We start from the raw sequence: 14013 nt of genomic DNA, 5'->3' as shown, positions 1-14013 counted from the left end.
CGCTCCCGCCGTGGCCACGCCCACTCGCCCAGGCCACGCCCCCTCCCCGCAGAGCTGCCGCTCCCGCCGTGGCCACGCCCACTCGCCCCAGGCCACGCCCCCTCCCCAGAGCTGCCGCTCCCGCCGTGGCCACGCCCACCGCGCCTCTAGGCACCGCCCCCGCCGGCCGGGCCCCGCTCGGCCCGCCTTGGCCACACCCCCTCCCGCAGGCCGCGCCCCCGCCTCCCTCCTCGCTTCCCCGTGGTGCCCCGCGCGGGGCGGGCACTGACGTGGCCGCATCGCGCCGCCATCTTGTGCTCCAGGGTGGATCGCGGCCGGGGCGAGCGGGCTCCGAGTGGGACCCTCCGAGCGCAGCCAGACCCACGGCCCGCGGCTCCCGACGACGCCGGTGGGTTTGCCGACACCTTCTTCTTCCCTCCTTTCGAGTCTTTTTTGCACCCCCCCCCCCCCCGCCCGTCGCGCCGCGCCCCCGCCTGCACCCCGCGGCCTTGGCGCTGAGGGGAGGCGGCGGCGGGCGCTGGGGGAGCGGGGCCGGGCGGCTCTTTCCTTCTCTTTCCTTCTCATTCCTTTTAATTCCTCCTCACTCCGTCTCATCTCTACTCATTCCTTTCTCCCCACAGCACCGGAGGCCTCCAGGAGCGGCGCTGCCCCATCCGTCCCCCCCTCCACGTCTTTGGGGCGGCGGGGGGAGTCGGGCCTTTCGGTTCTCTGCTTGTGGGTGGGATGGGGTGGGAAGGCGTGGGATAGGCAGGGGTGGGAAAGGGGAATCGCTCCAGCTCGCCAGCAGCTGCACGAGGCCCCGCTCCGCTCCCTCTAGCGATGGGATTAGACGGGATGGGCTTGTCCTCCCTTCCCCAAACTCGCTCATTCCGGCCCCTGCCCCGCCCGTGGACGGCTCCGAGGAAGGAGAGGCATTTCCTCCTTCTCCTCTCCCCCCGAAAACCCTCCTCTGGTGGGGGAAACGAGGCTCGGATGAAGCTCGTGGGGCAGAGGTTGTTTCTCCATAAGCCCATGGCTGCTGAGTTGGGGTTTTTTTGCTGGGCTGAGGAGTTGAGCTTTATCCTGGAGCAAACAACTCTTGTTTGCCATCCATCGGCTTGATTTTGATGGTGTGGGAGATCAGCTTTCCTTGGCGGAGCAGCTCCCAGTGGGAGGATATTATATTCTGTCTGAAAATACTGCGTCCTGTCTCCGTGAGCGGTGAACGTGATACTTCGGGGCTGATAAACCTCTGTGTGATGAAGTGATAGCCCGGCTCTGCCCCAGCAGAGCGAGACCAAAACTCTGCCGGGCCATAAAACTGCCCAAATGTTGTCGTGTTTGACATTGACCTTATGGCTTTGCCGCTCTGCTCCTGCCAAAGCAAATTCCACAGGTTGATAAGAGCCGTGACCAGAGGTCTGGTGTTGAAATTGTGGCTTTGTCAATAACTAAAATTCCAGGTATTTATTTAATACTTTGAGCTTTGTCTTGTGAGGCTCACAGAGCCCCTTTGCAGGGTATTCCATTAACCTTATTTTCCAGGCGGAGAAACCGAGGCAAAGTGGATTTTTCCAAGGTCGTTCAGTAATATCTTTATTGCTATTTTTGCTGCTGATTTGGAGCACTTCTGGGGGGAAAAAAAGGAAGTGTGGCTGAAGTGGGGGATTGCTATTTTACTGTTATTCAGGGAGTTTATAATGGAATAAAATAAGAGTGCAGTCTTATGGCTAAAGGGGTTCTCTGAAAGGAAGGTTTGTGGGGTTGGTTTGATGCCACTGATTTTCTCTGCTACAAACGTGTCTGCAGTGCTGGAGAGCCCTGTTGGGCTGCTTTCCCTGTTGGAATAATTGCATTGGGTGAAAGGGTGAGGAAACTCACCTCGATTGAACCTCTTCAACTCAAACTCCACAGCTTTGCCAAGTTTGTTGGTGTTTCCCGTGGTGGAACATCAGGAATTAAAATGGCTCAAGCAGAGCCGTCCTCCCCTCAGAACAGCTTTGTGTTTGTGATGTAAATCCTGTTAAAAGTCAAACACCTCAGATGGTCCGAAGACCTCCGATTGGTTTCTCTTAACATTTCCTAGGTTGTGAAATAGTTGGAATGTGGAAGGGCCTGGCAGGAGCTGTGCTCGTGCACCGAGTTCCCTGTGAGTGTTAGTCATGCTGACCAAGTGGGGGGAGGACCAGTCACAGCTTTTCAAGGCAAACCAAGCGTGTGTGGGAGTAGGGGCTGGATTCTGCTCCTGCGAGCTCACCAAACTGCTGTGCTCCAGCTGCTTTAAGCAGGGGCATTTATACAGATAATTAGCGGCTAAGCCATTGATGACATGAATTGATGGAAGGAGGAAAAGCTCACAACCCAGGATTGCAGCTGGATTTGCAGTGGTGAAATTTAAAGAACCACCTTTACACATCCCAGAGGCTTTTATTTCTAAAATGACCTTTGCTTTTTAAAGATTGGCTTTCAAGCAAGAATTTTTATGGATTTCAACAGCTTTCCCAAGCATCCAGCTTGCTTTACAGTGGATAAATTTGGTGAACGTGAGCTAACTTTGTCTGAAAAGGAATAGTTGTGATTCTTTTTTTAGAAATCTCTTGGAAGTTCTGCTCCTGGAATGCTACAGAGCTTGTGTTAGAGCTGGCGCCATCCTCAGCCATTCCCTTTCTTTAACTGATGAGTAAAGAAGTTCAGAATCAGCTTCCTACTACAGCAGCTGTTTTTTCTGTGTAATTCAGCATTTTTTTCTTTCTGCTTGCGAGTATCCGATTATATTCCTTATTTTTAACACATGCAAACGTCGGAGGGGCTGTGGTGGAGCTTCTGCTGATGTTTCAGTTCTAATAAAACCCTCATGTCTAGCACAGCTCTTGTTCACCCACTGCTCTGGTACCTCACAACTCAGAGTCTCTGCCTCGACAGTTCCCCCAAACCAAAAGCCAGTTTCATTGCTGGATGAAGCTCTTGTGTGAGTTCTTGCCATTTTTACTAGGCGTGTAAATATTGACTTAGTGCCCAGTTCCAGGGAGTGAATAACAGGATATTTGGCTTAAAATTGAAGATTTTGAACTCGGGAACAATTCAGCCTCAAAAACAAAAAAACCACCCCAACTGTGCACTGCTTATCTGAAGATAAATTCTTTGTACCCACCAGTTCTCACACCAGTGTTCCCAGTGCTGAACTGGTGAGCACGGAGTCACAGGCCGTTCTTGGGGTTCACAACTGCATTGTTGGCACCACAATATTTCCTGAGCAGCTACAGGCAGGGAGGGCATGGATGCAGCTCCCTCTGTGCTTTTCACCTGTCAGCCTATCCTTTAAATAAGATATTTTTCAGACCAGATACATGCTTCTCCTGTGGGTTGGTTTGTGTGGGTTATGGTAGTGTTGGAGGCTTTGTTGTGAGTCAGCAGAAGTTTGCTGTCCCTGCTTGAAGATGAGAATAAGGGAATAATTCTGATTTGGGATTTGAGTATCGAGTCAAGCAACTCGCTCTCTTTGGTACGGACTCTTTTTATTCTGGCCATTATTTTAGGAGTGAGTTGTTCTCATGTCCCAGAAATAGACAGGACTCGAAAGGAAATTTTCCCTCTTTTGTCCTTGTTTTGATCCTGTAAGTGGACCTGTTTTCTGCTGCTCTCAAGAGAATGTTCCAGCGTGTGGGAAATGTCCTGTCTGGGTAAGGTGTGTAGCAAGGTGTTCAACCTCCTTGGGTTAAACAAAGGTGCTGGAGAAGGACATTTCCTTTCACCTGTGCTTGGCTTGTCCTCCCTCTGCCTTGGATGTACACAGTGCTTTTGGACCCTTTTCAGGTGAGCCCTGCAAGCCTTTGGTAGTCTAATCCAACTGTTCTTATTTAGATGCAAGCAGAGTTATGTATCTTTACCTTCTAATTCCATGCTGCTCCCTTTTCCCTCAAATAACCAGATTATGATCCTTCAGGACACCTTTTCCATCCCAAGCTTGGCAGAAGCACCCCCAGTGTGAACTGGGGGGAAAATGGTTGCAGTGGTCAGTGTTGATCTCCACAGTTAACACTCTTCTGGTTCTAATGGTTAAAATTATAAAGGAGTTAGGACTTAATATTAATGAAGAGCTCTGGGAAGATGATGTTGCCATGGCCTTTATTACAGTGCTGTTTGTGCAGGATAATGAATCACCTGGTGAACAAAGGGCCCGGCCTGCTTGTTGGCTGCTCTTACTTCTTACATGTAATCCATGCCTACTGATACAGTCTAAAGTAGCTCAAATCAAAATTATCTGAGCTAAATTTCAGTGTTAATAAAGGATTTGAGTTGATAAATTGTCATGTCTCAGGTTATCCGGTGTGGAAGGCCAGTAAACAGTTTCTAAAAATAGTTGAATGTAACTGCACTGAAATAATGTATTGGGGCACCCTGGCTATATATAAAGAGGTGTTTCCAAAATTTGCTGTAACAGAACACTTTAATCCATAAAGAAATTATTTCAAGTTCAAGAGAACACATCAGTACTGTTCCCTGCTGAGTGGGGGTGTGAAACACTGGGGCTGTAGATTAATCCTGAATTTTAGCAGTGTTCTATTCTTGTTGGATCTCTTCTCACATTCTCCTTTAAATCACACTTTATATTGTCGGGTTAGATTTGCACTTTAAATTATTTGCCAGTTGTTCTTGCATGTTACACCAGTAACAGCTGTTGAAGTTGGATGGGTTTTTTTAAAAAGTGCTTTCTCACCTCTTATTTGCACATTGGTTTGGTGATCTCTTGTGTGACTGTTTTGCTTCCCTTGATAATTTAGTTTAAAACATTCTGGAATGCTATAAATGAGAAAGAATGGTCCAGGGTAACTAGTGATAACTGGCTGAATTTCCAGTCAGTATTTCTGGTAAACAACAAATTGATCCATTTTTGTTCCCCTGTGACTGATAGAACTAGTATGTTAAGATGAGGCCAGGAATTATGGATTTGGGGGTTTTCTAATTGTTTTAGACATGGAGTTAATGCTTAGGTCAATGTCAAGTAGATTTTCCTTTAAATGGAGATGGAATTTTGGTCATGAATCCATTGCCTTTGTAAACAAGCCAGTTTTACTTGCCAAGGTGCCCAAGCAAATGGAATGAGGTGCAGGAAGCAGCTGTTTTGGTAAACCTGCAGCTGTTGGGGTTTAATATTTTGTCTGATTGTAACTGTGTAGCACAGTGTGTCATTGGTAGTGGTGCCGTGTTTATCTCTCCTTGAAACCGGCATTTAAAATAGGATGGGAACATCCCAGGGAGGTGGAACAGCTCCCAGAGACAGCAAATGCCCTCTCTACCTCTCCATCTCAGCCTGCTGTGCAGGGGAGGGACAGAGGCTTGAACTTTCTTTGACTTATCTTATCATAGAACCATAAAATCCTAGAATGGTTTGTGTTGGAAGGGACCTTAAAGCTCATCTGGTTCCAACCCTCTGCCATATTCATGGCTGCTGGGATTTTCAGATTGCCAAAATGACGGGCCCAGCAAGTTTGGATAATTATTTTTTCACTGTGGGAGCTTTATGTGGTAAGTGCTGGTCCACAGAACTGAAATAAATGTATTTCTATACTGCAGTTTAGTTTGAGTAAATAATGCATATGGCATCCTCTGCCTTGGCCTCTCATTTTGTCTCTGGTATGTTTAAAGAGATGGTGTAAGCCTAAATGAAACAGTTTAATCTCTATGTGGTCAAAAAGAACTTTTCCAGAGGTGTGAAATTTGAGGTTTTGTGGGAATTTCAGGGTGTATTATGCTCTCTTTGATGGCCTGCACACCCTTCTGGACATACATCTGTGGGGCTTGTTAACCAGCAGCTCCCCCGAGGAGTTCGGAGGTCAGGCAGCAGATTGGACTTCTCATGATAAGCAGCCTGAACGAAATGACATTCAAATGCATTAATGTCCGTTTAAATATAAAATGCTGCAGATGGTTAAGTGTTTACTGATCTTTGGCCCTGAGATATTCCTCAGAGCTCTTATTCTAACCACCTACAATTAATAAAAGCAGATTCTGCTTCTTCCTCTTGGGCCGTATCACTTTAACAACCACCGGGCTGCTGCTATTGCAGACACTCATTCATTTTTAACTCCTCGGTCTGAGCCTCTCTGCAAAAGGCTGCCTGTTCTCCTAATTGCTTATCTAAATGTATCACTTACTAGAAAACAGGGGGCTGAAAATACTTTCGTTTCAAGAAACAAAACTGCAACTTGCCCATTGAACGTCAGTGCTGCTGTTTACCAATGGCGCGTTGTATCTTCCCCGGACTTGCCTGACGGGTCCTTAGTGCTGCTCAGGTGGAGCGCAGTGTGCTAAAGGGCTTTAGGGCTTCGATGGGCAGGGACAAACAGTCAGACAGACACTCCGGTGCTGGGGTGATCTGCGTTTGGTCAGGGGTGCTGAGCTGCTGTTTCCAGAAGCTGAAGTTGTGCTGAGGGAAAATACACACCAAGCGCTGCAAAAATAGTCCGTGCCGTTTATTCAAATCGTTCCCTTTCATACTCAAGTCTTCCCACTTAGCCTGATGGATCCCTCTTTTGAAGATGTGCTCAAGCACTACAAGCAGTTCACAAGCCGTAGTCTTTTATGTTTTCAGGAATTTTATACAACTTGTGCTCCTAAAACGATCGGTGTAGCAATTACTGACAACATTTGGGTGGAGGGAAGGAGGAAGTTAAACTTGAGGTAGGAATACAGGTAAGATATTGGTGAGTCAGGATATACATTGCAAGGGGTGGCAGTGCCTGGGAGTAGCAGGGTTTTTTTGCTTAACTTAATACACGAGGAAATTTAAGACTTTTCCAACTGTGCACGTTCTCATGGTGCAATTAATGGGCTGAAACGGGAATTAAAGCTGGGTCCTGGAAGGCAGAGGGAGCAGTCGCATGATCCCTCAGCTGAGCTGTATTAACAGAGGCAGCCAAGGCTGGGGGGCAGCTCGGGCCCATCGAGGCAGTTTCTGTGGCAGTGCAGGGAGAGGAGTGTGGAGTACGGACCATGGACTGTGAGTTCCTTTCCTGTGGGAAGAGATGAACGTGAGCAGCTTCTGGTCAGGGGATGGTCCCACCCGTGGAGAAGATGGGGACCCTACCCCAGCCTCAACCAACAGAACTCTGATGGGAACCAAAACATTTTGTGGGAGTTCTGCAGATGGATTTCTCCTGTTTTTTTTTTCTTTTAGACAGCAAGGATTCAACTGCTTTTTAGTCAACTTGTAAACACACTTTTCCTGCAGGAGTGGGCTGTAAACTATACTGTGCTGCCTATAAAAATAAATGTGACTTTTTGTAATGCCACCTACCCTGAAGTACCAAATAGGTTACAGAATCGGTTGGGATAGGAGGGATGTGGAAGAGAACAAGAGGGAAATGGAAACCAAGTGCTTAAATGGATCTCAATTTCTTATCCTTCACAAAAAGTAAAAATAGGGAGGCTTGGTGGTATAAAAGCAGCCTCAGTGGTGAAGGGCAGGCTTGACCTGGAAATAGCTGCCAGGAAAACAAGGATCTAACGGGATTCACTGCTGTTACTGCCAAGTACAAGCAACTTGTTCAGCAGCCTGCGATTTCTGTGGTGTGTGGAAAGATGTCGTGGATGTAAATGACAGGATTTTGCTCTTTTGACTAATTACTGTGATCAGTCCAAGCATCTGATAACCTATTTTGCTTTTAAACTTGTGCAGACCAAAGAAAGGCATTCTTTGTGCAGGCTTCTAAGGTTCTCTTGCTGCAAAAGTTCTTGCAGCCACTTTATGTGAGCTCTGGTAAAAGGTCACAGTTCAGCTCTGACTGCTGCTTTCCAGATGAAGCAGGAGATAGAGGTGGAATGAACAGCTAGACAAAGGAAAGCTTTACAGCCTCCCTGCCCTCCAGCCCGGTGAGAACTGTGCTGTGGGCTGGGATGGGAGATTCCTGCTGTGAAGAAATGGGGACTGCAGCAAAACTGTTTTCTCTGCTTCCTAATTACCCTTCCTGTTTATACAGCCTTCATATATTCCAGTGAGAGCGGAATATGCATGGTCATGCTGCAGAAATACCAAAGGAAATGGTGGAATAATAGAGCTTTTAAACCTCCCCTTTGGTTTTAATCCACAGGCTCACCAGTCTGATTTGTAGAGGAGTTCAGTTTTAGCGCTTCAGCCATATAAAATAAATGAATCTTTGACTCGAGTTGCTTCAGCAAATTGGTGTGGGGATTGACGTCCTTCAGGAACTCTGGAATGGACTCTGAACAACTCTGTGGAGCTGCCTGTCTTAGACACGTGACTTGGTTAATGTTGGAGAGTTTAACTTTTGGGTTAAAAACTGTATCCAGCAAAGCTTCCTGAAGAGGACAGAACTGCTCACACCTTTCCCAGTGCAGAGGGGGGGGAAACCAGGCTTCAGCCATCCCTAGGACTGCAGTAAACAGAGTAGGACAAGACTTCTATGTTGTGGTGTGCTTTTCAATCCAAATCTTACTTTAATGCTCTGAAATAGCTATTCTGTAAAGTCTGTTTCTTGGGAGAGTTCTGCTTCAAGTAGAGCTTCATCGTGAAATCCAGAATATTTCCAGAGATGATTCAAACTTCGTGTTATGCTTTAAATTTGATTTGGTTTACAGGAAACTCATGCTTTGAATGTATTGGCTGTTTGTGCATCTTGTATTCGAAACTTGAATTTTCAGTTGGGCTCTGTCTCTTCTTTTTGAACTGACACCTGAGAGCTTCTAGACTCAGCAGCAGTGAGGGTGTGAATCGTCCCTATCACCCTGTAATGTGTCTGTGAAGCTTCCAGGCTGCTTTTTCATGCCTTGTATGAGCACAGCAATAGTTCTCATGGTGATTTCAATCCTGCTGTAAACTGTGCAGGAGTAAGTTTGGAAAGGGGGGGAATTTGTGCTGGGAGGGGTCAGGTCCCAAGGGCACAGGGAAGTGTCTGAGGCTGGAGTGCAGAGGCAGCTTCTGCAGTTCCTAAACAGGAAGCTCCTGGTGACGTTAATCACTTTAATCACCCAGGCAGGAGTGTTGGCTGTGAAGGAAGTGCTCATCTCTGAACTTGCTCCTTTAATGTGGCTGTTAATTCTCCATAGTTAAGTTTGATTAAATGTGGATTTGCTTCCTGCAGAAGGCCTCCCTCCACTGTTAATGAAAGTAACTGCTCTGTTTATGTGCTGTTCACAGACCATTTCCTCGGGGAGGGAGAGGAAGGAAACCGTTCTGACTAGGAGAAAATCCAAGCTGTATTCCGAGTTTCCTTCCCAAAAGAAGGACCAGCTATTGCTGCGCTAAGCAAAAAACTTGTTATCTGCAGGTCAATTGGGAAAAGTTTGTTTAATGGTGACACTTTGCTGCAGATAAATTATCCCATAACAATGGGGAACAAAGTACCTGCAGTGGTCAGCTGCATGAATTTTGCAAGCAAAAATTTGAGAACAACAATTAATTCCAAAATCTCTGAAAGAGTATTTGAAGCATTTCAAGCACTTAAAGCTGGGTCATGCCATGAGCACTGAGTTTTGACACATCTGTTCATCTTTGTGTTGCTTCAGTGGGGGGGAAATGTTCAGTGTTAGCCAGGCTGTCTATAAATGATTCATATTATCTTACTTTGGTTTTTTTTGTGGTTTTTATGTCGTGGTCAGAACAAAACTGTCAGTAGCTCATGAGTTGTATTCTGATCTTTTTCCTCCAGACTTCACTGGCCAGTGAGAACATATTTCAGCCATGGGAAATATTTTTGCTAACCTCTTCAAAGGCCTTTTTGGCAAAAAAGAAATGCGTATTCTAATGGTTGGCCTGGATGCTGCAGGAAAGACAACTATTTTGTACAAACTTAAACTTGGTGAAATAGTAACTACTATTCCTACTATAGGTAAGATTTTTACACTTCTATAACTGCTGGCTTTGAGATTTGGGTCTCAGCACTATCTTACCACAGCTGATTTAAGTGACTTGTCTGTCAGAACAAACACTTGATAAAGCCGTGGTGTGAAGGTGGCACAGCCAAATGTGCTGCCATGGGAGGAGATTGTGACTTTTCTCACTCCACTTCCTCTCATCAGTCACTCGTGGAATGAGCCTTTGTGGGCCACAGAGGGGCAGTTTGTCTCCCAAGCTGTTGGGACATCATGTAAATCAGACTGAGATGCAGAGGATTCACCTTTTTTTTTTTTTTTCCTCCCCCTCTTTTTTTATTTGAGGGTATTGAGAAACCTGACTTGCAGTTCTTAAAACCCAGGGGAGGTTGGGGGTTTTTTTTGTTTGTTTTGGGGGAGTGTGGGGGGGTTTGGATTTTTTAGGCAACTTTGTTTTTTTTAGCTGCTCAGGTAGCAATTGGATGTGTTCATTGGTGTGATTGCAGTGGGGGTGGAGGTGGGAGCAGAGCAACCCATGTTTGTCTGCTTTGAGAGCTTCAGCACAGGATTCTGCTGGTTTAAAGTAACTCAAATTTTAAGGTAACTTTTTTTTAATGATGACAATCTGAGTGTGACTTGCTAAATACAACAGGCCAGTTATGTTCAAGTGAGATTTGTGCCACAATCTCTGTTTTAGGTTTCAATGTGGAAACAGTAGAATACAAGAACATCAGCTTCACAGTGTGGGACGTGGGCGGTCAGGACAAGATCAGACCGCTCTGGCGCCACTATTTCCAGAACACACAAGGTGAGTCCACACACCTAATTCCCAGCTTTCCAGAATCTAAGAGAGTTTTTTGACTGTCTTCACTAAGTTAATTCTGCAAGTTTCTTGGAGGGGAGTGGAAATATTTATTATTATAAAAGGGTGTGTTTGTGTGCTGCTCTGGCTCTTCTCTTAAGCCGCTGCAGGTTCAAAGAGGGATGGGAAGAATTCCAGAAACCAGTCTTCCTTGTCCTTCTGACTCAGAATGAGTTCAGGAGTTTGTTTTTCTACTGTCAGCATCACAGCTCTGCCCTCACTTCAAAGCAGAGTCTTTACTGTGAGCTCTGCAGCCCCATGAACTGAGAGTTTGTCACTTCTGTCAGTGCTGGGCCTTTTTAACGTGCCTGTCCTTGAGTCCTGTCACAGCATTTCAGGAGTTGCTGCTCCCTGGAAAATGCCGAGTGGTTATGTAGAGGGAGTACCCAAGTTGCAAAAACAAATGCAAGCTAACACCAGTTTTCACCAACTTTCAGCAAGAACCGACTTTTTCTCAGACATGAGACTTCAAGTTTATGTTTATTCTTGTTTGCTTATTTCTAGGTCTGATTTTTGTGGTTGACAGCAATGACAGAGAACGTGTGAACGAGGCCAGAGAAGAGCTTATGAGAATGTTGGCAGAAGATGAGCTCAGAGATGCTGTTTTATTAGTGTTTGCTAACAAACAGGTATGCCCAAGAAAGGTGTCTGTCTGTCAGAACCCTTGAAAACTTCCAACGTCCTTGTGAGTGCCAGATCTTGACCTTGATTTTCGTATTTTCAGTGTCATGATAAATAAACTCAGAGTAAATGGCCATTCAGGTATGTTGAAGGCAGGAAACCATGAATTAAGTTCATATGTGAAAGTAGCATCCTTCTAAACAGTCTTCGCTAAGAGATTTTCAGTTTCAGGGAAAAATGCTACCAGTTTGATTTTTAAGGTTGATATGCCTCAATTACAGCACCTGCCTAAGCTTCCTCCAGAGAGGAAGGCTGGAATGTCAGAACCTCCCTGAATTCCTCATTTAGGGTGTTTGAGGGCACTGCTGGTGTTGGTGGAAACACTGGGCTGATTTTTAATGTGCTTCTGTTGACCTGTGAGCTGGGCTCTTCCAGGCCTCAGAGTTAACTGAGTTCTGCCTTTTATTGCTTGTAAAGGTCTTGGCAGCTTAAACCCAAATGTCAAGGGCCTGAAATGTGACTAGGAAATGTAAAGAGGGAATAACATCCTGCTCCACTGATTGCACAGGCCCAGCTGGGAAGGGTGAAGATGCCCTAAGTCATGTCCAGGAGCAGGAAAGGTGGGCTCTAAAGAAGCTGTGCTCAGCAGAGTAGTCCTGGGTGATAAAAGTTGATCTTTAATCATTACTGCAGTCACAGAAAGGATAGTCCTGAGTGGAAAGTGAATGAAACAGCCTTGGAATTGTGAGCTTGGATCAGCACTGGGGGAATGGCTGGATCCAGGCATCAGCTGTCTCGCTTCCCTATGAAATACTCCATAATGCTGCTTTAGATTGGGTTGTTACACCTTTGAGGCTTTTGTCAGTGTTGGGGAAAGAGCTTGAATACCAAAATAATCACTGGGATTTTCTGAAAGAGAAGTTCTGGGAGCTCTTAACTTTCTTGTAATGCCTTTAAAGCTGTGGTGAAAAGAGTGGGGAATGACTGTTGTTGCTTCCCTCAGGACCTGCCGAACGCCATGAATGCAGCAGAAATCACAGACAAACTTGGACTGCATTCTCTTCGTCACAGGAACTGGTACATCCAGGCAACCTGTGCCACTAGTGGAGACGGTCTCTATGAAGGACTGGACTGGTTGTCCAATCAGCTCCGAAACCAGAAATGAAACCATAAACCTTCCTCTTCCCTCTTTTTCCACCCCTCCCTCTTATTTCCTCCTATTCGCCCTTCGCTTTACTCTAATGTGGCAAACTGTGCTACTTTGTGGTATTGAGTGCCGGAAGCTGTTTTCATTTCTTTTTGTCACAGTATATATTGCATCATGCTGTAAATGTGGCAAATACAAGCCTGAAAACAGTTAGGTTTCTTATTTAATGTAAATAGTTTTTGTTTCCAATGAGGCAGTTTCTGGTACTCCTATGCAATATTACTCAGCTTTTTTATTGTAAAGAATCAAGTCACTGTTTAGTACCTGGAAGGGATTTAAGTGGGTTAATCATGTAAGGGTTGCCAGTGGTCCTTGTGCAGTAGAGCTGAATTCGATCTTGGTTGGGTTGTGAGATCTGTGAGATCCATTTTGGTGGTTGGTTTTTAACCTGAATTCTGTATTTTTTTAAATAGACAAGGAAAAGTAAAAACACTTAAAACACACAGATGTTTGACATCGCTTCTGCTGCTCCAGCTCTAACGTGGTGACTCTTGATTCTTTCGAAAGGGTGAAGCAATGACTGACACCCAATTAGCTTCATCTGCTTAACGAACAGTTCATAAGTAGTAGATCTCTGGCTCTTTCTGTAGCTCGTAGTCTGTGCTCATCTTCGTTCACAACCGTTCAAAGATTTGCTGGGCCTGGTTTAGATGAGCTTTGCAGACTCATGCTAAACATCTGACTTTTGGTTCAGGTGAGATTTCTCGTTTCCATTGAACTTGAATCATTTCCAGAAGTCGACATTTTTAGCCTGTTGTATTTGTCAAAAAGTGTTTTGTACTTTTCTTGTGCATAAACCACTCCAGAGGGCAAAACCTTTCCACAGGAAGCACAGCCTGTCCTAGCCCTAAGCTCTATAGGCAGAAAGTACTGTACTTAACGTGAGAATTGCCATGAAAAACACCAAACATCTATGTATAGTGTCTAAGGAAAAAACAAAAAGCATGAGAGTTTGGAGAGTCATTCCACTCTACAAGTATTCAATCCCATTTTGGAACAATCCCATATCTGTATATGTGTGAAAACCCTTGGCATCCCTCATACTGCAAGGTTCAGATTTGCCATCAGAAAAATTTAAAAAAGACCTCTTTTCTTTTGTATTTTGATAAACACTGAAGAAGCTGGAGCTGTTAAACTTTAACTCGAGGAACTATCAGAACTGGTTTATTTAGTGTTGTGGAAACCTTTATTGCTTTCAATACACAACTAGTAATCAACTGTTTTGTATACTTGTTTTCAGTTTTCATTTCGACAAACAAGCACTGTAATTAAAGCTATTAGAATAAAATCTCTTAACTATGTCATGTTTTTTATGCCTTGCTGTTCATTCGATCATCTTGGCAGAATCATAATTAAATACTTGTTGAATAAAAAGTTTCATGAAACTTGCACTGGTATCGTGTTGGTTTGTATCAGCTTTGTGCAAGGGATCCAAAGGCAAGCAGCAACATCACAATTTGTGTGAAAATTTGAGGATGTCTCCTGTATTTTACAAGAAATGCATCATTCCTGG

General features: G+C 45.2%; 1 protein-coding gene across 1 annotated transcript; it reads left to right on the top strand.

Moving 5' to 3' along the window:
* Positions 1–250: 250 nt before the first annotated feature.
* ARF1 (ADP ribosylation factor 1) lies at positions 251–13889 on the top strand. The gene is made up of 5 exons (XM_042044084.1): positions 251–388; positions 9648–9827; positions 10508–10618; positions 11177–11301; positions 12297–13889. The coding sequence occupies exons 2-5, from the start codon at positions 9680–9682 to the stop codon at positions 12456–12458; spliced, it is 546 nt and encodes a 181-aa protein (XP_041900018.1). The 5' UTR covers positions 251–388; positions 9648–9679; the 3' UTR covers positions 12459–13889.
* The last annotated feature ends 124 nt before the right edge of the window (positions 13890–14013 follow it).

The sequence above is a fragment of the Corvus kubaryi genome, unplaced genomic scaffold, assembly GCF_017639235.1.
Source record: "Corvus kubaryi isolate FWS band 111438036 unplaced genomic scaffold, C.kubaryi_AGA036_p1.0 37398, whole genome shotgun sequence".
Classification (NCBI taxonomy): Eukaryota; Metazoa; Chordata; class Aves; order Passeriformes; family Corvidae; genus Corvus; species Corvus kubaryi.
The sequence above is the reverse complement of the archived record's forward strand: the minus strand, read 5'-3'. Positions and strand labels throughout refer to the sequence as shown.

Bases quoted from the DNA above. Each gene is read 5' to 3' on its own strand.
- ARF1 (XM_042044084.1), top strand. From the start codon at position 9,680: ATGGGAAATATTTTTGCTAACCTCTTCAAAGGCCTTTTTGGCAAAAAA. The intron at 9,828-10,507 runs GTAAGATTTTTA...TCTCTGTTTTAG, and splicing joins AACTACTATTCCTACTATAG to GTTTCAATGTGGAAACAGTA. The intron at 10,619-11,176 runs GTGAGTCCACAC...GCTTATTTCTAG, and splicing joins CTATTTCCAGAACACACAAG to GTCTGATTTTTGTGGTTGAC.